Raw genomic sequence first — 24850 nt, 5'->3', positions numbered from 1 at the left:
AACAGTATACTTCGGGGAAATTCTTCGGTTTGAAAAAAAAACGTTTCCTTAAAGCTCGTAGTTCATTCGCGCTATATTGGTTTACGAAGAAGCCATATACATTGGCTGAATCAACAGAAACCTCTTTTGAATTTTTTTGTCAAGGACAAAACATACAGAAACCCGAACAGGGATCATGAAACTGAAGAAGTAACGAAAAGTAAATACAAAAACAAATCAAAACCAAACCAAACCAAAGTAAAAAAGGAAGTAAACAAATATAATAGGTATCGGTGGGCTCTGCCACTGAGTAATATGAACTTAAGTACTTCAAGAAAGTAACAATGGAATTAAAATAATTTCGAAATGATATCGTCTTTTGTAAAGTCAAAAGCTGGATTTTTTTTTAGATAATTTGCTTACTTAAACGATCCAGTAGAATGTTTCAGCAACTTCGTGGATTAAATTCCTTGTTATAAAAGTGGTGGCGATGGTGGGGGGGGGGGAAGGGGACGGGAAGGGGCGGAAACATATGGCTGATCCAATTTTCTATCCGCCAAGCCCTTTGCAAAATAATGTCAAGTACCATTTGTTAACTTAGTCCACCGCAATTCCACTAAAAACGATAAGCTACCGTAACTGATAAACAGGAAATGTGGACATATCATCCAAGTCAAAGGTGAAACCCATCCACACCTTAATATTTCCCCGAATATAAGGTAAGATCATGATGACTCCCACGTTATCAGAAATGAAGGCTTTGTTTGATCTTCGTGGTAAACAGAAATCTTTTCCTATTGTGCGGGCTGCTTTGACTTGTCAACGGGAACTTAGTTGACAAACATTCAACTTTAGAAAAAAAATGAAATCACGTGTAGAATAATGTTTTAATTACTTTTATCTTTATTTTCACACATATTTAGAATGTAGAGGACAACTTTTGTGGCCTGAATCGAACCGCAGATCTGAGTTGTGATGGCAGTGATGACAGTACCGTAGAGAGTCTTAGCCAGTATTTTTGGGTATTCGTAGCGGCACAGGTCCTCCACGGTCTCGGCGCGGCTCCTCTGTATGCATTGGGTCAGACATTCCTCTATGAAAATATCAAACCTGAATCATCTTCTCTCTATATAGGTGAGGACAAACTTTCCTTTCCTTGACCATAAAATGTTAGATGCTTCATTTGTATGCTACATTATAACCTACAATTAGGGTCACTGCATTTTCACATAGCGAGGACAGAAACAGTCTGTCATTTGTTTTCACTTGGCTCGGGAAATTCCGAAGACACGAAGCATGTGATACACATTTGAATCGAAAAAATAGCCCTACGTCAAATTGAAAGGAGTATTCGAAATTCAATTTTGTAACATATAAAGAGTTATTATATATCATACCCCCTTCCTGCGCTTCCCCAAAAAATATCCCTCCTATATTTGTTATATTCAAACAATGTTCGGAATGGATGTACAATTATGTTGTATATATCTGTTATCATTCATGCTGTGTAAACGTTTTCTCCCCTTTTCTATTAAATTAATAATAATAAAAAGTTGAAAGGTTTAAAGTCTTGTATCAAGACACAACTCACACAGTCGCTACAGCGGTCGGTCACTACAACCGCCACATGTAGGTGTCCGCTTGGAAACCACCCATTAGGTGTGTCCACTGTGTTTTCACACCCAAGCCGAAAAGGTGTGAGCTTATATTTGTTCTTAACGTGTAGCATATTATGCATTTATATGCCAGGGTGTTATAACACACTAACACGTGATATGTTTTGGGAGCATGCGAAAGCTAGATATGTTAAAGATACAATACAGTAAATCGTAGTGGTATTATATATATATATATATATATATATATATATATATATATATATATATATATATATATATATATATATATATATATATTTATATGTTTTTTTTATATTTTTATATACTGTAATATAAAATATTTTTATATATATTTTTTTTATTTATTTATTTTTTTTTAACACAGGCCGCAATAAAATGTGCCTCTAGCATAACACGTGTTATCATGTTATAACACAGATGCATATATAAATGCGCAATATATTCAAGTCGAAAACGTTATTCTAAGCAACTGTACAATTCGGTTCGGGTGGTTTTCAAGGTATCTCGTCGGTCCCCATGTATACACCTGGGCATAGGCGTAGGAGCCTGATTTGATTTGGGGGCTGAAACGACTTGCCCGAAAAATATAACCAAAATTTTTATTTTTTTTAAATAGATAAGCTAGTTATGTATGTCGTTATGGCATAGTGGAGTCAGTGCGGTTGAGAAAAATCATAGAAAAGGACGCAAAATGCTGCTTTAATGTGCTATCATATAGGCATTCATCGGTTATTACATCACATGCCGATAACCGATGAATGCCTATATGACATGCACAATAAGATGTTAAATGCGCGCGAAGCGTGTGAAAAATTTTGGTTTTATTTTCCCTGTTATTACCCTTCCATATTGGTTATAATTATTGGGGAAGTCGTTACAATAATAACGATAATAATAATATCAGTTTAACCATTGAAAAACACATTGCAAATTATTCTTCTTTCCGTAGGTGCCCGAAAAATTCTTAGCATATCGCCCAAATTTTCACCCCCCAAAAAATGAAAAACACATTGCAAGTTATTCTTCTTTCAGTAGGTGCCCGAAAAATTCTCAGCATATTGCCCGAATTTTCACCAAAAATTTTGGTTGGGGGGGCTACAGCCCCCCTCCCCAGCCCCCCGCCTCCTACGCCTATGCACCTGGGTGAAATGAAGCAATGAATATAAAAAGAATTGCCCAAAGTCTCACCGTAATGATCTGGTAGGATTCGAACCAGCAATCCTTAGATCGCACGTACGTCCATAGCCATTTGACCACCACGTTCCACTCAAATGAACCGTCCTTGCATGGACGAAATCTTCTGAATACTTCGCCGCCTAGTCAAATTTATACCTTGAGAACCCATAGGGTTTCAACACGTCAAGCATTGAATATGATATTTACAGACATTATACACACATACTCAAGTTATACTCGTGTTCATCAACATCTTTTGTATCATTATCATAGTGCTATATATTTCTTTTTCTTTTGTGACATTTTGACAGGTGTTTTCCAGGCGGCGGCTACATTCTCACCTGCTATAGGATTTTTAGGTGGCGGGATTTTACTTGACAATATGTACACAGATCTATCTGTTGAAGAGTAAGTGAAGCGAAAAGGAAATAAGTTTCAAAGCTAACATCAACCAAAAATAAACATGATTTGAATTGCGCAGGTAGATGTTTGAAATTATGGGGAAGAAAGATTATTTAGACCGTTGAGATTGAATTGTAACGCTTTAATAATACTTCCTGACATTAAGGTAACATTACCGTAAGAAGAAGAAGGCACATTTACATTGCAAATGGAGACGGAACGATCCACAGGACATTTGGGGAGATATTAAAGTTTGCCTACTCTGTGCAGAGACGAATCTGACTTTATCTAGACTCATATTATTCGACACTAAATTAATACAGTGAAATTAAATAGAAAGAAGGAAAAAAAAAAAAGACAGACGCTTTTGGTCTTCGAGTACAACAATACAGAATGTTATGACTGATATAAATATACCAATATATCTATATATCTATAACTGTATCTATATCTCTCTATCTATATCTTTCTATATAGATATATATATATATATATATATATATATATATATATATATATATATATATACATATATATATATATGTATATACATATATATATATATATATATAGATATATATATATGTATATATATATATATATATATACATATATATATACATATATATATATATATATATATAGATATATATATATATATATATATATATATATATATATATATATATATATATATATATATATATATATATATATACATTATAATTATTGTTTATAGATATTATAATAAAAAAATCTTCTAACTGTCTGATTTCTGTTTTCACCTTTAATGCAGATATGGCATTGATAACACCAGTCCCCTTTGGGTTGGTAACTGGTGGTTAGGATTCCTCATCATTGGAGTTATATCGCTTCTTACCAGCTTACCTCTGATAGCCTACCCGAAATATTTAAGAGGTCAGTTTATCTGAGGTGGACCACAAAATGATATTTTATACTTCTCGTGTGCATGGAATGGTATTAATGTGTTCGTTATATGATATTGCGTGATATGATCAAATTTGATAAGAATGTTATAATAAAAATGAAATTATATATGATATACTGGATTATTTTTAAAAGAGGCCTTGTTAACGATAGTTTAAAGAAAATCAGATGTTGAAGAGGGTCAGCGACGTAGCCAGGAATTTGGAAGGGGGGAACACTTTTTGCGATTGATATGGATTTTCAAAGTTGTAGGCACGACTATCTGAGCGTACAAGAAAATTTTTGGTTTTACAAACCCCCCAGATGGCGGGAAACGGCCCTTCCCGAGTGTTCATTCTGGTTCCCTGGCCTCTTGCTAACTTGAGACACCTCATTCAATATCACTTTAAACCCAAAAAACAAATGAGTTAAAATAGTACGTAATTCAATACTACATAATGTAGCCTATTTAAAATTAGCAAGGTACATGTACAGAGTAGTCTTACGTTTCAACTTCTGATATACTTATAGATACAAAGATAGGCCTGAAATGTCTTTGATATAACTATAGCCAGTAATTGTCTTTGATGCAACTGTAGCTATTAAATGTTTAAGTTAGCCTAATAAGAGAAGGCGAGAGGTATCCGACGATTGCAATCTGATGCAAATTTCTCAACTGTTTTCTCAACTGAAATATTATCTGCGTAAACGGGTTCTTAACTACATGTTAAAAAACTGACAAGATCGGATCCTAGTCTATTTCGGCGGGTAGAGTGTTGAATGAAACGGCACGCGATAGAAATGACAGCCTAGATGACAGAAGAATAGGTCACCTAATTTAGCCATATTCTTGCTACGTTCATTTCAATAGTTTTTCCTGTCTACACTGAAAACTTAAATTGGTTCACCGACTAACAAAACGTTAGTCCATCTGGTGCCTCTCCCGACTACCATAGCCTTAGGCAGTTGCTATACCGACTAATTTATTCCTTAGTCAGTTGGATTTCTTAGTCGGTCATCTTAGTCCGTCAGCTTAGTCGATCAACAATTTCTTAGTCGGTAAATGTATATTAGTTAGTCACATTAGTTGGTGACATTAGTCGGTCTTTACCGACTAATTTATATGAGCCACCGACTAGTTTATAGCAGGTTATACATTAGTCAGGATGGTGCCTCTCCCGACTAACCTTTCTTAGTCGGTATCGACTGACTAGTTGCACTGACTAGATTCACTGAAAGAATTAAACCCGACTAGTTTCACTGACTAGTATCACTGAAAGAAAAGAGAGCAGAAGAAACACAAATAATGTGTACGTTGGCAGTATTTATTTCTGATAAAACTTCTGATGTCTACAAAAGGCTGACTTTCGACAGATAGAGAAGAAATCACTGTAAATAAAATCTGAAAATCTGATTTTTTTTTCCAACAAAGTTAAGACAAGTTAATGGATCAAACATGAATCGCAAAAGTATAGCACTGCACAATGATGCAAAGTTGACTCTTGGGCAAGGGTTCCTCATGACTTTCGTTTTAAAGTGGTACCCCAATTCGACACCAGTTAAGTCTTCACGAACAAAAAGTGTTTCTCTTAACTACAAATGGCCTCCCACTTGTCTTCAGGAAGCCAAAATCTGCACTATTATTGACCTGTGAACAGAAAATATGATATACGTGTAAGCACAGATACAGATATAGCACATGATAACTCACATTATCATAAATATACATTTACATTAAAATTTTATAACATATTGGGAGGTATACATTTAAATCTAGGTCCCTCAAATTATAAGCCAGGAATAGCAGCTTTACCAAATTATTATTAGCTTTGCACAGCATAACACCAAGTTATTTCTCAAAGCTTAATAATTATGTTAATCATGTTAATAATGATCCCAATAGACCGGGATCCCAGAGGGTTTGGTTAGCTGGGAAGGTAACCAATTGCCTTGTACATCACAATGTTCACAGTGCATTCCTGTATATGAAACCAGACGACTGGCAAACCGACTGTGGTGGGTGTGGCTGGGAGAGCAATTTTAAAGTCACCTGATAGCTAACCTAGATCAGTTTTCATGGTAACACATCAAAGTAGGTACAATATGTCAGGTATGGCCCCAAGAGCAACAAATGGCCATTGCCAGTAATAATTGGTGGTGGGGTACCCCTGCCAGTGATCTATAATTGACCCCTCAAGGCTGACCTAGGTCAGCTCATGAGGTAACCACTTGAAACCTACTGGAAAATGTTGGTTAGGGCTTCAGATACAACTGATGGGCATTGCCAGTAATTTTTATTGGTGGGGTACCCCTGCCAGTAGACCCCCAAAATGCCCATCCCCCATTGACCTAGATGAGCTCATGATGTAACCAGTTGAAAACTACTGGAAAATGGTATCACTTCATATGTAAGGAATGGGAATTTACAGTAATTTATATTGGGGGGGTACCCCTGCCAGTAGACCCCCAAAATGCCCATTCCCTCATTGACTTAGGTCAGCTCATGAGATAACCAGTTGAAAAATTACTGGAAAATGATAGGTATCACTTCATATGTAAGGGATGGGCATTTCCAGTCATTTACATTGGTGGGATAACCCTGTCAGTAGACCCCCAAAATGCCCATCCCCCATTGACCTAGATTAGCTCATGAGGTAACCAGTTGAAAACTACTGTAAAATGATTGGCAGGACTCTATATATATGTAAGGGATGGGCATTTCCAGTAATTTATATTAGTGGGGTACCCCTGCCAGTAGACCCCCAAAAAGCCCCCCCCCCCCCTCATTGATCTAGGTCAGCTCATGATTTAACCAGTTGAAAACTACTGGAAAATTATTGAAAGGATTCTATATGTAAGGGATGGGCGGACTCTGGCAGTGGTGGCCCACCAATATAAAATACTGGAAATGCTCATCCTTACATATGAAGTGATACCTATCATTTTCCTGTAGGTTTCAACTGGTCAAATCATGAGCTCACCTAGGTCAATGAGGGGATGGGCATTTTGGGGGTCTACTAGCAGGGGTACCCACCAATAAAAATTACTGGCAATGCCATCAGTTGTATCTGAAGTCCTAACCAACATTTTCCAGTAGGTTTCAAGTGGTTACCTCATGAGCTGACCTAGGTCAGCCGTGAGGGGTCAATTATAGATCACTGGCAGGGGTACCCCACCACCAATAATTACTGGCAATGGCCATTTGTTGCTCTTGGGGCCATACCTGACATATTGTACTTACTTTGATGTGTTACCATGAAAACTGATCTAGGTTAGCTATCAGGTGACTTTAAAATTGCTCTCCCAGCCACATCCACCACAGTCGGTTTGCCAGTCATCAGGTTTCATATACAGGAATGCATTGTGAACATTGTGATGTACCAGGCAATTGGTTACCTTCCCAGCTAACCAAACCCTCTGGACTCCCGCTCTACAGATCAGTGAAAATTTGACCAAACTTATGAAGCTTGCACGTAAATGATATACTAGACTGGTTTTTTTTTTAAAACAGGTTATGAAAAGTATCTTAAATATCATTAAACAGTTGGGTACAATAGTTAAACTCACTCTTCCATCTTTTTTCTCTATGGTACTTGTTCCTTTGCTTTTTGGACTCTTGGATAAACTCTTTTGTTCTGCGAAGGGTACCAATATATCATCTTAAAACATGTCTTTAAGCCATATATAACACAGTTCTCCTCTTCTGTTGTTGCCTCCACACTGGTGTCGTACATCACAGGAAAGCTCACCCTTGACTTAGATATTTGGCTTTTCAATTCCTGCTGGAAGAAAGAAACAGCAAAGTATTCATCATTTGAAAAAAAAAATAAATAAAGTTGTCACCACAAAGTTATGTGAGATTTGCTTCCACTATAGTCTCAAAAAACAATCCCAAAGTTTGAAGCAGACTGTATAAAGCTGAAAATTTGAACGAGAGTGTCATCACCGTTGCAACCAGAATCAAATGCCCAGAATACAGAGATAATAAAACATGGGCTAAATCTTTGTTTGTTTTTATGATCTTTAAAATATTAAATTTTAGAAACAGAAATGCACTGAGCCAACTTATTTATAGGCCTAATCGTTTTTAGTTGTTATTTTGCTTGCTCACATAACAAGCCTGTTTAGACCTACGCTAGAGGAGAATCAGTACTTTGTTACACTAAGTTTGTCTTCGGTCGTTTTGATATAGTCTTACTAGTAGTACTAAAGTATATAATGGACCGGCGAAGACTAGAGAATACCCAGAGTTTTAGCAACTGCGTTAAACTGTATCATCTGATCTATTATTTACGCCAATGAGTTTCATTCAATCTAGGATCAAAAAGAGAAAACTAATTAATCTTAACCTTTAAACTTTGCTACTAAACAGATATGCTTGAATTACAAATAAATGTCAAAAAAACATCATAATCTAAGAATCGATGCATATACATATACATAAACAGAATAATTTGAATTCGCGCAAGTGAACCCTGCACTACATTGGACAGAAGAAAAAAAACGTGCAATTAGACCAAACTAAACATACTAAATTTTCCGTTACTTCTACATAAAATATCAATACAAATACCACAACTTACTCTTTTGGCAGTATACTAAAAGCACATGTTATAATAACTTCAGACTATCAAGCTTTCCTGAGAAAAAACGGTTAATACTTCTTACAGTAAGCAAGTCGACCGTGAAGGAATGTCGCAATTGTTTCCTGGGCGTGACCGGAAATTAAATACTAAAAAATGATAAATGAAAAGGTTAAATAGAACTGAAGCGTGCATCCTGACTGCTCGCAACATATAATACCGTTGACTAGCCAACATAATTTGTTCAGCCTACTGTGACTGTACGTTTGAAGGTCTAGCCTTGCTTATTCAATATCACAAAGCCTACCCATTTAGATTCACATGGGAAATTACAGGAAATCTTTACCAAATGAGTGTAGACTTCAAATAAACTATTGAGCCTTATAGTTCCAGCATTTGTTTGGGAATAAATAAGAAGATTATGTGCCACTGTTCAATCTAGCCCAATACACACATAACACATTGTTAATTGGTGTTTAGGATGCACACTTTAGTGTTGATAATGCACTGCAGTACCCAGTAGAAGCCTATAGGCTACTCACTGTCATTGCACTTGTGTATTGCGAAACGCCAACGTGACAACGGTAGCGTTACACTAACCATAATACAGTACTAGTGCCAGTGGCCTAACAATTAACTTTAATTTTACCTTCAAGTTAAAGGAATAACAGGTAGGCCGATGATGCAGTTAATACCTCCATGCTTCTAAAGACCTTCTTGGGTGATTTACGGTTGAAAGTTGCTTAGAGTGATCGTATGAAACTATGCCAAGCCCAGCAAGCAGCCGTTGCCTCTCGGTTTCCAACTTGAAGTGAATCGAATTGGGTTAAAATACATTAGTCCGTCGACACCGACTAAGCTACGATTATGGCGTAAATCGGGTGTCCGTATCGTTCTTAGTCCATGGGTTAAAATACCTTAGTCCGTCGCCACCGACTAAGCTGCGATTATATTTTCCTTAGTCAGTGTAAACTAACTAAGAAGCAGCTATGAAACGAAGATTTTTGCTAGTCCGTGTGCATTGACTAACGTTACAGACTAATTTAACGTTAGTCCGTGGCAATATTGACTAGTTTATTTTTTCAGTGTATAGACTCTTAAACTCGTCCAGCAAGTTTATCGATTTGAATTATGGGTGTTTAAAAAAAAAAGATAACTTGGCCAAAAAAAAATGTAGGCCCGGGCCTACAGTGCTACATACTGGCTACGCCCCTGATCATATGATATCATAATCAGCAGATTTTGTTTCCTGTTTGAATTCTTTTACATGTTCTTTTACATAATATATCAGAAAGACAAACATAGTGCTCTTTTACAATTTTTCCAGTATGATGATTCTTGTTTATTGTCCAATGTCTGGACTTTAATACATTTGACGAACTTAACTGATGGACAATATAAACTTTCATATTTTGTAATACAGCCAGATATGCAGTGGCCTAAAAACAAATATCGTTATCGCAGTGTATTAGCAGTGTAATAATTATTACAGGAAGTGCGTATCACGTACGATTGCTAGCTTAGCTTCATAACATGCTGTTCGTGCAACACCTTAGGACGACTCATAGAACGAACGTTGTCGACGTTGTTGTGCATACAGTTCGTGACATTCCATAGAGTGCGGTTAGGTAGGCAATATGTATTTTATTACACAGTGGCCAACTGTAGGCTTGTAATTGGCTATAAGCTAAATTTAGCTAATTGCATCTGCCAAACTAAGTAAGTAGTTGAATCAGTAGGCGTGAATGTTACTACGATTACAATCGAGTTAACGGAGCTGACGAGTATTCAAGATCAAAAGAGCACTGACAAAATACCATGCTAAAAAACGACAGTTTAAAAAAAAAAAATCGACACTGAAAGGGGGGGAGCGGTCGCTCCCCCTGCTCCCCCCTGGCTACGTCCCTGAAGAGGGTTATTTGTTAGTTGGAAGGGTGTGGTTCCTACTTAGCAGGACTAACTATGACTACTTTTGCATAATCAAACTAAGTAAAAGCGACATAACATTTTAAGTCACGCAAATGCATATTCATGTACACGAAATAAATTATTGATTTAACCATATTTTTATTTTATTTTTTGTTGCAATTGTGACAAAATAAGTGATGTTATCGGAAACTATCATTTTGAGGCCTTTGTGATGAATGAGATAAATGGCGCATATAGCAAAGAAATGGACAAATAGTCCAGAGAAACTATAAAATCAAACGTTTCGTTCTTTAAATGAGGGGCAAAACAATGTTCATGGATTAATTGTTCTTTGTTCTTTCATTTTAACTTTCGAAGGTGCAAAAAGATTTAAACACCAAAGGAAGCCATCGACACAAAAGGGATCTGAATTTGTACCGAGCGCTGGTTTTGGAGGAAGTTTAAAAGATTTTCCTCGAGCCATCTTGACACTTCTTAAAAATATGCCATTTTTACTCATCAACCTTGCTGTCGGATCAGAGAGTTTCATCATTGCTTGCGTTTCAGTATTTGGTCCTAAATATGTGGAATCACAGTTTAACGTTACTTCAGGTGAAGCTGCGATTTTACTCGGTAAGTTTCAAATGAAACATACATAGCAGTAAGGCGGTTATTTTGACGACGATGAACAAACACACATACATGTTAGAGAAGCCGAATGGCTTATTACTTACACTTCACATGTCATTGTTTTGGTTATCCAATCTTTGACTTGTAGTTTGTTTCGGATTTTCTTATTATTTGGAGGACCATTTAGTCAGATTGAGAAACTGTGGATTCTTCCTGAATGAGAACCCCCTTTTTAGTATTTTGCCCTGTTAGAAATCGACCCCATGACCTCCCTGCTTTAGGTTTCATTGTTCTATTGTCAAGGCATTTGTCAATTCGACCAAACCACTGGTCTTAGTAAGTTGAAATTACCCCCTCAGTTCTGTCTGACATTGCTCAACAGGGTGAGAAAAGTAAACAATACGTCATTTGAACTTAAAAATGTCATTTGAACTTGAAAACTTACAAACAGCATTTGAACTTAAAAAAATATATATATATATCTATTATATGTTAGTGGATTTTGTGTAACGACAGCGTCTGTATAGGTCTTCACAACAATTCATAGAGAAAGAGTTCCACTCGAAAGACTCTACAATGTTTCTTAATTGTGCATTAATACTCATGCAATAGAATATAATGTATACATACAAACATGCATATATACAACTACAGTGGAAAAACGACCTTCCTTACCGGTTTCGAACCTCTGGACATACAATCAGCGTCCATAGCCTATAGTGGTTAGGGTGTCCGCATATACAGCGGGAGGCCCGGGTTCGAATCCCAGTGGGAGGCTGGAAGTTTTCTTCACTGTTCTGGATTTTCTAACTCACCACAATTTCAATTATATATATATATATATATCATTATATATATATATATTATATGAATCTGAAATACATTTATGAAACTGAAAAATATGAACCTATTATATGAGTTTACGTTCGATGTTTTATCTAAATTAATACCCTTTTGGTTTATTGACAGGTGTGTTGGTCATTCCTACCGGCTTGTTTGGTTGTCTGTTCGGAGGTTGGGTCATCAAAAGATTTAATTTGGAGTTCAAAGGTCAAATTCGCTTTTGTCTGATCGTTCTTTTGACTTCACTGTTTCTTACTTTTGCCTTTCTCTTGACCTGTCCGACTGTAAAGTTTGCTGGGGTGACTACAAATCATGATGATGGGTAAGGTGTAATGATTATTACCGTTACAGAGCTAGACAACTCTTCCATTTTTATTTTCATAATTCTTTTGGAACATATTGCTTTGAAAGTCACGATTGGGTTAAATTCTGAAAGTTCATATAGCGATTCACGGATGATTTAAGTAAGTGTCTCAGTGTATCATCTCATCAGTAATGCCTATACCATCGAGTGAGATATAAAACCATAATTAGCCGTTAACACACACAGGGAGGTGCTATAGGAATATCAGATAATAAAAACTGCTTTTTAATGCAATACGGTACCGTGGAATATTGGCAGCAATAGTAAGTTGCTAAGCATTGTCAAGGACTTCAACGTAATAGCCATGTCTCAATAGCACCGCTTCTAAAGTCAGTGTCTACACTTTGAAGTGTCCTTCTTGCATAGTAAGACGCACAGATTGTCACACGACAGCGCGCGAATGGGGAAGTTACGACACATGTGTATTGATATGGCTACTATCACATTTCTATGTGTTTCTGACAGTCAAAGGCTTTCATTAGCTAACCAAACGGTTACTTCTTTTAGTAACCGCGCCCTCTATTTCGTATTTTCCATCATAAAACGTTGGGTAGGGAATATGTGAAGACTAAACGACACTTAATCGATTAATGCCAGAATATATATTAACCACATGGCTTTCTGAGCAAAGGTTAGAAAAAAAACGCATATGGCATATTTTTTTGTCCTGTGAGTTTTTTAAATGAAATTATAAATAGTCACTGTTCCATGTCGATTGGCCTTTAATATTTAAATAGTAACCTCTATACTTTCTTGCCAAATTTAATATTGACTTTAATATAAACCTTAGTAACCTAATTTTTTTTTGCCACATTTAAATATGATGACTTATTATATGTAAGAGCAAACAAACCCTGTCTGATTTCGAAATAATGTATCAAATATGTAACAATTTAATACATGTTTTGTTTATACATACAATTACAGCGGTCCACGTAAAGGTCCGTCGGATATCAACACACTATGCAACGCAGACTGTGCTTGCTTGGATGACTACGACCCCGTATGTGGCAGCGACGACGTCTTGTACTATTCACCATGCCACGCAGGATGCACACAACACAATGGTACGGGGGCGGAAGGCAAGAGGGTAACGTTATTATTTTACTTCACTGAAAGTTTCAGAATCTTCATTAAAGCAATGCTTCTATTATGTCGAGAAAAAAAATAAAAACCTGGCGTAACTGCCGCCTGTTGACGTGTCGCTAAATACAAATGGCTATACGCATGTCCTACAGAATATTAAGGTGGCACATGCCAATGGCGAGCACATGATATCAAACGTGAAGAGAAGAGGCAGGGAGGGTGTGGAGGGGGGGAGGGGAAAACATGTTGCATACTATGATTTTGAGAAATAATTCATTTTACCGGTTCAACCGGTCAACTTCCGAATGTCGCTGGTGGCTTTCATTTAATGGTAATAATCCTGCTCACGACACCTGCGTACACGTATACCTATTGAGTATAAGTGATACGGAACACGCATACATACCATACCGCCCTTGTTTGTGTTCAAGAGTTTATCAATGAAAATAATGATAAAAGCTTTTATCATATCAGATAACACATCTGGATTTGTTTTTGTATGTGGTGGTATTTTGCTATTATGAGGGCAATATAGGTTGAAACGTAAGATACAGTTACAACTGTACTACCAGTTATATAAACATGCACCCTTAGATTGACTATCGCTTGTTCACTTATACATACCATGCACACTACCACAGATAAAAGATATTTCAACTGACATGTCATAAACCAACGCATCATATGATAGATGGTGGAAGTTTGGCCAGATAAGCACCTTCAGATCCAGGCGCGCAGCCAGGAATTTGCCAAGGGAGGGGCGAACCTGTAGGCAAACTATCAGAGCCGTATATATTGCTCTGCAATCTATATCTAAGCATGGCGCCACCATATTTGGCGCGAAGCGTTAAAGAAAATTTTGGCCGGAAATGCCTCCCAGATCGCTGAAAATTGCACTTCCCAGGCCTTGTAAGTTGCATCTTAGCATTTTCTCTTTTGAAATTACTAGCGATATCATAAAAACATATTAACAAAATATGCTCAAGGGGGGGGGGGGCGGTCGCCCCTTGCCCCCTCCCTTGGCTACGCGCCTGTTCAGATCTACCCACCCTGATGACCGCTTAGATTTGGGGCTAGAGGAGATGGAAGTAGCCTATCTGGCTGCATGCAGCTCTGTGGCTCAGTCTCGTATACAGCGTTGTAAAAATACGTAATCTAACTTTGGCACAAGTTTAATTTTGATTTGTCATAGTCCAAAATAATAAAAATAATGAAGAAGGAAAATAAAAGATTTCTTGGTATTGTTTCTATAGCTATTTCGGTTCTTTTTTCAAGATATTCAGGTGGAAAATATACTAAATCTCTTGACTGCTCCCTTTAATGCTAAACTGACAGTGTCGTCTCTCGGCTCCTATTTGTATGTTTAAAATGTCAGATAAATGGTACTATATTGTTTTATAATCTCTAAGAACTTAACCAAATCATGTTCTTTAACATGTTGTACGTGTTGTAGAATTACAACCTGCACTGACAGCAGCGTTTGTTAACGGGCTACAACAATAACCTCGTATATTACATTGCTTCTCCAGGTGTACTCGAATTGCTTATGTATCATCACATCACAGAATACGACGAATGATGACGTCATCAGCTACGGTAGCGCCACTCAGGGTCAATGCGAGGATAATTCGTGCATATATAAACCGATGTTTTTCGTCATAATCGCTTTTGTTTTGGCCCTGTCGTTTTCTATTACCGTCCCGACTATAACAGCTGTGTTACAGTAAGTGAACATAATATTTCTCTTCATATAATTTCCTTTTTTTAAATTTATTTCTCCATTGAATCATTTCGTAATCTCTTCACATTGTAGTTGCTTCAGCTTAACAAAACTTGACTAAACTTAACAAAAACGATCGTATCATAGGATCTGTTGGTCATAAATTTTGATTGTAATGTAACCTCTACGGCCGAAACCAGGGACGACGGAGCCGGACACTTGTTCCCTAACTTCTAAAAATCTAAACTGAAATCTAAACAGTGCCCCTTTGCATAAACTATAAGTTTTCTTTATCCAGTTAAATGAAAACATATAAATGTTTTGTACTTCTATTAAAAGGTAGTCTTACTCGTAAATCGTCTACCAGTGTTGTTAAGCTACACTAAGTGCCCGCTAGATTGAAGAAGAAATGAACAACATCAGAAATTTCAAAACATTACACAAAAAAGTAGATTCTGTGCAGAATATACAGAAGATTCATGTTGTAATTGTCTGTGTAGGAAACATTTTCACGTGGAATGCCTCCTCAAACCAAAGTCACACTTCCCACAGCCATTCGAATCCCCCCCCCCCCCCCCACTCTCCCCTGCTTCCTTCCAAATCCATCGAGATTAAATTCTCCTCTGTTCCAAGCATGCCTGAACACATAACGCCTATACGTTGACAACATTAACCCTAAATCAACTAATATGTATTAGCAAGCAGGAACTCGCGAAGAAGCCTCATTGGCTTAGGAAAGCCGCAAGCTGACTGAAGTCAGTCTCTTAGATTCATATTTAACGTCCATGATTATGAATTATCAATTGTAAACAACTATGTAACTGGACGACATACATTAATACTGGAGTGACTCAAACTGGGGATCTTATGATTGGAAGGCACCGGCGTTAACCACTGAGCTAACACTCCCTATATCTTGTATAAATATGATACTATTGGGAGATGGGAGGGGGTGGGTGGGGTGGCGGACTGTTGTCCGGTTTTGTATCGGAGATTGCGCGGAAAAGATGCGGAACAGAATAAAAGGCAAACCAACCGCCTTCAAACACATTCCATCACCGATACCGTTCCAGATAATATATATAACCGAATTTTGAGGGATAGATGATCAACATTTTTATTTTTATATTTACAGAGTCGTAGCGCCCTCTCAGCGTTCAACCGCTATGGGTTTACAATCGTTGTTGTATAGAGGACTGGGTAGGTATTTCTGTAGTTTTTTTTTACTGATTGCCCGCATAAACTACGTTCTAAGAAACAACGTTTTGTTACCATGACTTTCGAGTACCCTTACTTTTGTAGATTGAGTATACAGTGTGGAATGAATCAGACTTTTTCATACGAGAGGGTTGAACGGGTTGGTAGGAGTGATAAGCAAATCTCTCTGCATGTAGGCCTACATATACCTCTTATCTGTGTTGTATTAATGTATTATGACCATAAATAACATATCTAAACATGAGATGTTCTTTCACGATCTTCACAACAACTCTGTTGAATTTATAATAAATCTGGTTACGATTCCTCAGTTGAGCTTCCCGAAAGGTTCTTTAATGTATGCATATTCATTAAAAAAATATTCCAATCAAATTATTGGCAAAATAACGATATATTGTGGGGGCTGGGAAGATGAGGATAGAATGTCTAATAGAAGCGTTCCTTTCTCAGCCCCCCCCCCCTCCCCTCCTCCCCTGCACCCCTGTCTATATATTCTTCCTGCGGTGGCTACGGCACTCATAGTTTGCCAAAATGGAAGTATGAAATGTCTAGTTTCAACCAGGTGCTTATACAACATGCAAATTTTGATATATTTTACAAACGGAGTAGATGTGGCAACCATGTGTATCTTTGAATACATCTATATGTAATTAACCGATTGACATTAGCACCAATACTATTACGATGACTATTCTAAAAGGCTCTAATTCTCTACCCTGTAACTTGAAAGTTTGCATATAATTTAACTATAGTCTGAAAAAGAACCGTCACCTTTTATAATGCCTAACTAATTCGTTGGAAAAATAAATTTTAAAAAGTTGCAGTAAATATTTGGGATTCTAAAGAACGTCAACGTCACGTTTATGACTATGTATGTCTATAATCAGTGTTGGTATAACAAGTTTATAACTATATTCAAGAATCACATCAAAGTGACTGTTGCCAACCTAACCCCTTTCTTTCATGAATAATAAGATGGAAATGATATTGATCATCGTGTGACAGTAATCATATCACGATACCTTCTTTAGCAAACTTAGTATCATGTAGCTATTTTGTGTATTGTAAATGAGGATCACATACATCCCACTATTTAAACGGTCCTGTCAACAATACTGATTGTATGAGAAAACTGTTATACAAATTGGAATGTTTAATGTTTTGTTTTATTATATTTTTTTATCAAGTATTTTCGTTTCTGAGGCAGTCTGAAATATTAACTAACTTTTTTTACCAACTATCTTTCCTGCCTGCAGGAACCGTCCCAGGACCAATTGTATTCGGAGCACTGATCGATAAATCATGCATCTTGTGGGAGACGGAGTGCGACGGTTCCAGAACATGCTGGATATACAGAAACATAGATTTTGCATTTTATACATTCGGTATCGTCGTCGTTTGTAGGATCTTGTCCCTCGTATTCTTCTCGGGATCATATTTAACGTACAAACCAGTGGAAGAAGTGGAAGTGGCCAAAGAGGTGAAAGACAAACCATGAAGATATTTGGCGATGTGCAGAGTGATGCATGTAGTATAATACGACTTCACCAGAACCTTAAACAAGGTATATATATATATATATATATATATATATATATATATATATATATATATATATATATATATATATATATATAGCGGAAGGTCCGTGGTTCGAATCCCGGTGGAGGCTGAGAGTTTTTTCACTGTTCTTGATTTTCCAACTCATTACGATTTTCATATATATATATAAAGAACAACAAAGCCAACGGAATCTCAAAAAGGACAAATCTGATATTCAGTTTGTTTTAGGGCTAAAGAAATGATATTTAGAGTATAAAAGTTAGACATGCAATTTTGGAAATGAAGTTAAGACGTGGACTGCGTAGTATTATGGATATTTGTAAACACGAAAGAAAAGAAAGTTTTATCAAATGTAATATTTAAACGACTTCCTAGACTTTATGATATATTTGTCTTCACTTGTCTTGTGCTTTCTCCTGCAAAGGTTTTGTACATAATAAATTTGAACAATCCACGTGACTTGCATATTGGTCAATCGCGTACGTCTCAAACTAAACGACATTCAACAGTTGGGAATCTGACCTCGCCGTGAACCTAATTTTGTTCAAAATCATGACGTCATAAAGATTTTGAAGTTTTGAGGGTTGTTGCTGTTCGAAACGTCTGCAATAATTGCAGTCCAACATTTTCAAAATGGTTAAGGTCGAGGATTTGTTTCTCTTCCATTCCTAATGATTGAAGTTAAAAAACACACGATCGGATCGGATCGGATCGGATCGGATCGGAGGATAATTTATAGGGAAAGAAAGATACATACGTTGACATAACGCGTAGAGAAGAAGTCACACAGAGTGTAATACATGCTCATTTTGGTCACGAGAATGCCGAAAATCTAACGTGTGAACATAAAAATATATCTACAGAAGACTCTTGGAATACGTAAAACACAATCCTGGAATGTTATCTGTGTTATCCATGTCCTAATACGGACATTACAGATGTTTTTCGACCGCCTGAAATCGAAAGGCCCTGAGACCGGTGTCCAAAAAGGCGGCGATTAACTACGTCATAGAAAGTTATGCGTATTCAACATACGTCACCAATTACGCCCATTTTGATGAATATGCATTATCTCGAAGACGAATGGATATCACCAGGGAGTTGTTATGGAACAACTCCCTGATATCACACGGTAACGCACTACCAATGATATATTTTGACGCCTGCTTACATCGTAATATGGTGATTTACGTCTTGTTGCAGGTTATATGCAAGTTCAAGTAGACCAGGAAGAGTCAAATGCTGCCTGACTACAAATTTAGGAAGATGTACGTGGAGGTTGGTGGCGATAGGATTTGGGTGTGGTTGGAGGAGGGGAGACGGGTATTAGAAGTTGCACAAAAATGAAAGACATCATATTGTTCAACCAAAGGGGGGTAGCGGTCAATTGTGAAGGTATTACAAAACTTTCTGTGATACAATTCTCATCTAGCAGTAGCTCTTTTGAAGACCAGATAGACAAATAAATACAGGAGAAATGCTTCAAGTATAATATTGCAACTTGGAATATATTATCTAGTCAATCTGTTACAAATGTGAACAGAACAAGTATTGTTCGATACAGGTGACAAACGCCTACAGTGGAAATACGACCTTCCTTGCCGGTTTCGAACCTCTGGACATACAATCAGCGTCCATAGCCTAGTGGTTTGTGAGGCGGACACTATAACCGCTGAGCCAAGCATTTGCCCTCAACCTTTATTCTATAGTTCTCATAAAAATTGTTGAAAATGTTGAAATGTTATCTTTTTATCTCGCATTTTCTTTGGTTCATTATATTTTGTAGTTGACATTGGTACCATGGTGTTTCTTACCGATACCGTTATAATCTACTACAGAGTGGCGGTAGGTGTAATCACAAGTTACATTCTTGTGTGGGATTATCGTCGAATGCCCATAACACTGCCAGAGGTAATGAAAGGAAACATAGGAATGCGTCAAATCTGAAAACGTAAAGAGAGGATCCAAAAGCACCAGTCATCATGCCTATTAACACGAAAAGACAGGAAGATAAAATTAAGAAGAGAAAATAGTATTTCGGAATTTGAAAGATATTAGCTGTTTATATTCCCAAATGTGACTCGATTTGTTCAATTGTACGGATTACTTCAATTAAGGCACAACATTTAGTTTGATATGTGTTATAATATCAGTTCAGTTTTCTTTCATACTACAGTTTTCTCTCCTTCTAAATCATTATATATATATAATATATATGTATGTATATATATATATATATGTATAAATATATATATATACATATATATATATATACATATATATATATGTATATATATATATATATATATATATATGTGTATGTAAAATACGTGTTGTATGCTGTCATGTTTCTTGTAAGAATATATTCAAATTAATATTTTTCCATATAGTCTTTACTTACCGGATACAATACCCCCAAGCTGTACAGCTACACCGTTAAGTGTAAAATCGATGGCAACTGCCTGTTTCAGATGTTTCGTACATACCATCGACGGAAGAAGGCTAAACACACCAGTGCTGTGAACTCCAAACGAAACCCCACTCCACAATGTTAGGCCACACAACACGTAAAAGTCTGTAGTGAAAGTACTCGCCAACATACAAATCCCAATTATTGAAAGGGGTATCAAACAGCTTGTATAGGCATTCATTTTATTGATATAACAAAGAAATATTGCTAAAAGTTTGCCAAGAAATCCACCGATTCCGCCAGCTGTAGATAAGTAGACTGCCCTTTCCTCACTAAGTCCTAATGCGGTTCCCGTAGTAACCAAAAACAGCGCCCAGGATGTAAATAGGAAAAATCCAATGCCCTCTAATAGAAGAAAATATCGAAATTTTTGATGTGCAACCAAAGATGAAAAGAGAGATGAATACTTCTGGAATACACTTTTCACTTGTTCAACTTTGTCAATTACTTTTGATTCAAATGGAATTGTGTTCCCTGCTATGATTTCTGACGTGGGCTGGTGTTTATTATTTCGATGGCGTTCTTTCTTTCGTCCAGGCACTCTAAATGCAGTACAACCAGCTACTAGGTGCCACGAGAGGGCGCCAAATAGCACAAGGGCGTTATTGAAGCCGTAGGTAGTTTTGAAATATTGCAAAACTGGTGGCATTAATGCGACTGCAGCGTATTCGAAGACTGATACACATGACGTGAAGGTGGCAAAATCTTCTTCAAAGTGCTCTTGAAATATTAAAAAGGAGGGCATTCCGATTAATCCAAATCCGACACCTGAAGATTGAAGTAGTAAAACAGACAAAAATGTTCATATCTTAAATTAAGTAAAACACGAGGATGAGAATTTTACGGTTCTTCCAGTACAACATATGTCGTACTATATTAATACTTTCTTAAATTTTCCATTCTCAATAATATTTGAAACTGCCAGATATTGGGAACCGGCATGTTAAATTTTCAACAAGCAGTTTGGAGTCCACTCTATCCATTAGAATTTGTTCTCTTTTAAACTCTTCGATCTCTGGGATCCTTTTTGTTCTTGTGGATAAATAGTTTTTTTGACACAATTTTAAACTTGCCAACATCTAGTGATACCATGTCTGATTTTTAAATGTCAGATCGTTAATAAGAGCTTGTATAAATTTGTTAAGGTATCCTTATAGTCTACAGTAAATGGTTCAAAATACCGAACGTTTGAATTATTTTTGTGTGGAAACAACATTATTTGGTATTTGCATGAAATGACGCATATTGAACAATCACTCAGGTTTTACAGTTATCGGTATCCACGTTTGTGTGATTAATACATCGCTGGTAGCACGTGACACGGAGATACATCTATGCACACAAAAAAGTAACCATGGCACTGTATTCACTGAATTCAGATTATATAAGGTTTCGATTTCGTAAAAGAAACACATTAATTAGCAGGCGCGTAGCCAGGAATTTGCCAAGGGAGGGGCGAAACTGTAGATTCGGCATTGCAAACTATCTAAGCGGAGCGCCACCATGTTTGGCGCGAAAGGTACAAGAAAAAATTGGCTGTAAATGCCTCCCAGATCGCTGGAAATGGCATTTCCCAGGCCTTGTAAGTTGCATTTTAGCATTTTCTCTTTTGAAAATACTAGCGATATCATAAAAGCATTAAAAAAAATTTTTAAAAAAATATGCTCAAGGGGGGGGGGGGCGGTTGCCCACTTCGCCCCCCCCCCTTGGCTATGCGCCTGTTAATTAGGTGGGAGCATGCATAGCGTAAGTTGATTGGAATGTTACTTTCTAAAGAATATTGCTCACCGGAAATAGTAAAAGCTAAAAACAGCTGCCACACTGTGTCGACGAAGAAACCACAAATAACGTAACCACTTCCACATAAAATCCCACCGATGACACCAATCTGCCTCTTGCTGAACATGTTCAGTAGAAACCCTGTGAAAGGACCTTTCGCAAAAAGACAAAGAAATAAAGATAAAGAAATATTTTGATTCTCTGAAATATGAAAACGAATTGCATCACAGTAGTAAGTGTGTCATCGCGTGTAGCGGCTCAAGATTTCGTTGTGAACATGGCTAAATGGTATATAGGTGATATGCGGTTAATATTGGGCTTCCTTGGAGGTCAAAGTTATGAAAAACGTTGCATTACACAAACTTAACTACCATTTTCACAAGATCCACAGGAAAGGTTTTAACACCATAAACTAAGTCTCTGTTTTATATAAGGAAATAACAAGAAATTTTTCTTATTATTAAAGTTACTGTTTGTATCATACTTAGGCAATTGTTTTACCGGTGATGCAATTTATTGGCATTTTTTCAACGACTCTGAAGACAGTATCGAATGACATTACTATCTGTCTAATATACTCTAATACCTTCTTTGTAATTTTTTAAAGGTCAGATTTTGTTTTAATTGTGTCGCAGTGTGACGTCTGAAGTCATGAAATAGGTTCATGGTTACATTGCCGACTTTTACTTACTGTAACCTACTGATTTAGCTAGTGATATTTAACGTGCATCTGCTTCATTATAGTTACCAGCAGAAGTTTCCGCTCTGTAGGTTGGATTTGTGACCTTCTCACGGTGAACAAGGTCAGAAGAAAATACGAGACAGAAAAACGAAAAAAAAACTTGCATGTACCAACAAAATAAATCGTGCATGACAGGCCTTGCTGCTGGTATATAACCTATCATATTATGCTCGATAGTAATGTACAGTAAAATAACAAAATATCCCCCCCCCCGACTCTCCCTGTATGTCTATCCATCTCCGCCCTCTCCTCTTCCCTCCCATTCTCTCTCTGTCTGTCTCACCACCCCCCCCCTCCCCCTCTCTTTGTATCTCCTTGACAGGATCTGATATCTTCATAAAGAAGAATATCAACTGCATTACATCGGAATATTAAATTGAAGAAAAAAATTAACGTAACATTTCCTTATGATAGACACACAAATCCAATTACCATCATTGGTCTATGTGATTGAGATAAATGTCATAAACAACTCCTCTCAAACGGCTAAGAAAAAATCTGATTCCATTTGGGAGGTTTGCAAATACTGAATCCAAAATATATAATGTATCATATGGAAACTCAAAACATGCTTTATAAGGTTTCCGTATCGAGACTGGTTACATTCTAACTTGAAAATATGGAATAACAAAACCAAAGAGAAAGTCAAAGCTTTCAGACCCCAGCAGCACTATGACATCATAGGTTGGAAGAAGAGATTTTCTTCACAAATGATTTATATGTTATATTTGCCAGAGACTTTTAGTTACATTTGTGTCACCGTGTAGTCATCGAAAGTTGGAGATGCTTTTGTTGTATCGTCTGCATTCCACCCCATCTTCTCCCTCTATTTGGAACTTGGATCTTTCAAGTAAATTGACAACATATTAGCTAAAAATACAAATTTCCATGAATATAGAGGTTAAATTTAAAATAATTCTTATTCGCTGATTTCAGCCATATACAGATTTAGCGAAAGAAAGTCAAATCCGTCCTATTAGGCTATTCTCTCTGTCTCGTTTTATTGACCACAACTGTACATATGCTACAAAGGCCAGCGGGGATCGAACACTGGCAATTTAAGTCCATCACCTAACCTTTTCAAATGCAGTCGACCGCTAAATATATTACACCCGGGGTGACTGCAGGATCAAATGGAGGTCGCAAACTTCAATGAAAGTTAATTTTTAGCAAATTTAGTATCTTGCACTTAATGGGATCAAAGGAAAAATCCTTTTAACAGACCAACGTGTCCAGCTCTGATTTCAAAACATCCCACTAAAAATTTAAAAAAAAAAAAAACTAAAAAACTAATATTCAAGTCAAAGTTTTTCGCCGACTGCCTCCAAGTAGTTATTGACAATATGACGATAATTATCTCTGATTGGTTAGTTACTTACATATCATATATGCGAGACCATTCTGCAGTGAAAAAGCCCAACCTACTAGAAGTTGCGTTGTTCCCAGTTTTTCGACCATATCTGTAAGTATGACTCCGTTCGACTTTAATGTACCACAGTAGAAGAACACGAAAGTAACCCGGGCAAAGAAAACGAACCACCTGTCCATTCTAGCCTTGCTACTGATCCGACGTCAGGCTCTAAGATGCAAAAGAAACACTTTAAGGTGAAAGTAACCCGGGCTTAGAACACCAACCACCTGTCCATGCTAACCTTGCTACAATAATTTATATTGTATTCTTACCGTTCTCGAAATCCAGCTGATTAAATCAACTAATTGTCTTCACAGTTTGACTTACAAAGGTGTAAACAAAACTAAATTCCCTTTAACAAAGTTTATAAGTATTGGCATGTGTGAGCAGTATGAACATCATGTTGCTA

At 36.9% G+C, this 24850-nt stretch overlaps 2 protein-coding genes across 6 annotated transcripts in view; one reads left to right on the top strand and one right to left on the bottom strand.

The window, feature by feature from the left end:
* LOC139984206 (solute carrier organic anion transporter family member 4A1-like) overlaps nucleotides 1–18493 on the top strand; it is a 26937-nt gene extending 8444 nt beyond the window's left edge. For both annotated transcript variants that reach the window (XM_071998002.1, XM_071998001.1), the window contains 9 exons: nucleotides 903–1113; nucleotides 3107–3203; nucleotides 3994–4115; nucleotides 10994–11248; nucleotides 12215–12410; nucleotides 13380–13542; nucleotides 15068–15261; nucleotides 16394–16458; nucleotides 17733–18493. In XM_071998002.1, the coding sequence (XP_071854103.1) occupies nucleotides 903–1113; nucleotides 3107–3203; nucleotides 3994–4115; nucleotides 10994–11248; nucleotides 12215–12410; nucleotides 13380–13542; nucleotides 15068–15261; nucleotides 16394–16458; nucleotides 17733–17974 (1545 nt within the window). In that variant the 3' untranslated portion in view covers nucleotides 17975–18493. The remainder of the gene's footprint in view (nucleotides 1–902; nucleotides 1114–3106; nucleotides 3204–3993; nucleotides 4116–10993; nucleotides 11249–12214; nucleotides 12411–13379; nucleotides 13543–15067; nucleotides 15262–16393; nucleotides 16459–17732) is intronic.
* On the bottom strand, nucleotides 18381–24850 carry LOC139984209 (monocarboxylate transporter 2-like). Of its 4 annotated transcripts, none has more exons than XM_071998008.1 (5): nucleotides 24714–24850; nucleotides 24410–24609; nucleotides 22298–22441; nucleotides 20441–21277; nucleotides 18381–20025 (listed from the first exon to the last, which is right to left on the bottom strand). In XM_071998008.1, exons 2-5 carry the CDS (start codon nucleotides 24576–24578, stop codon nucleotides 19895–19897), a joined length of 1281 nt encoding a protein of 426 aa, XP_071854109.1. In that variant the 5' UTR covers nucleotides 24579–24609; nucleotides 24714–24850; the 3' UTR covers nucleotides 18381–19894. The 4 variants fall into 4 exon arrangements, with proteins under 4 accessions (XP_071854109.1, XP_071854110.1, XP_071854111.1 ...); XM_071998009.1 differs by lacking the exon at nucleotides 24714–24850 and adding an exon at nucleotides 23780–23873 and having other exon boundaries at nucleotides 24410–24544; XM_071998010.1 differs by lacking the exon at nucleotides 24410–24609 and having other exon boundaries at nucleotides 24714–24756.

The sequence above is a fragment of the Apostichopus japonicus genome, chromosome 17, assembly GCF_037975245.1.
Source record: "Apostichopus japonicus isolate 1M-3 chromosome 17, ASM3797524v1, whole genome shotgun sequence".
NCBI lineage: Eukaryota > Metazoa > Echinodermata > Holothuroidea > Aspidochirotida > Stichopodidae > Apostichopus > Apostichopus japonicus.
The sequence above is the reverse complement of the archived record's forward strand: the minus strand, read 5'-3'. Positions and strand labels throughout refer to the sequence as shown.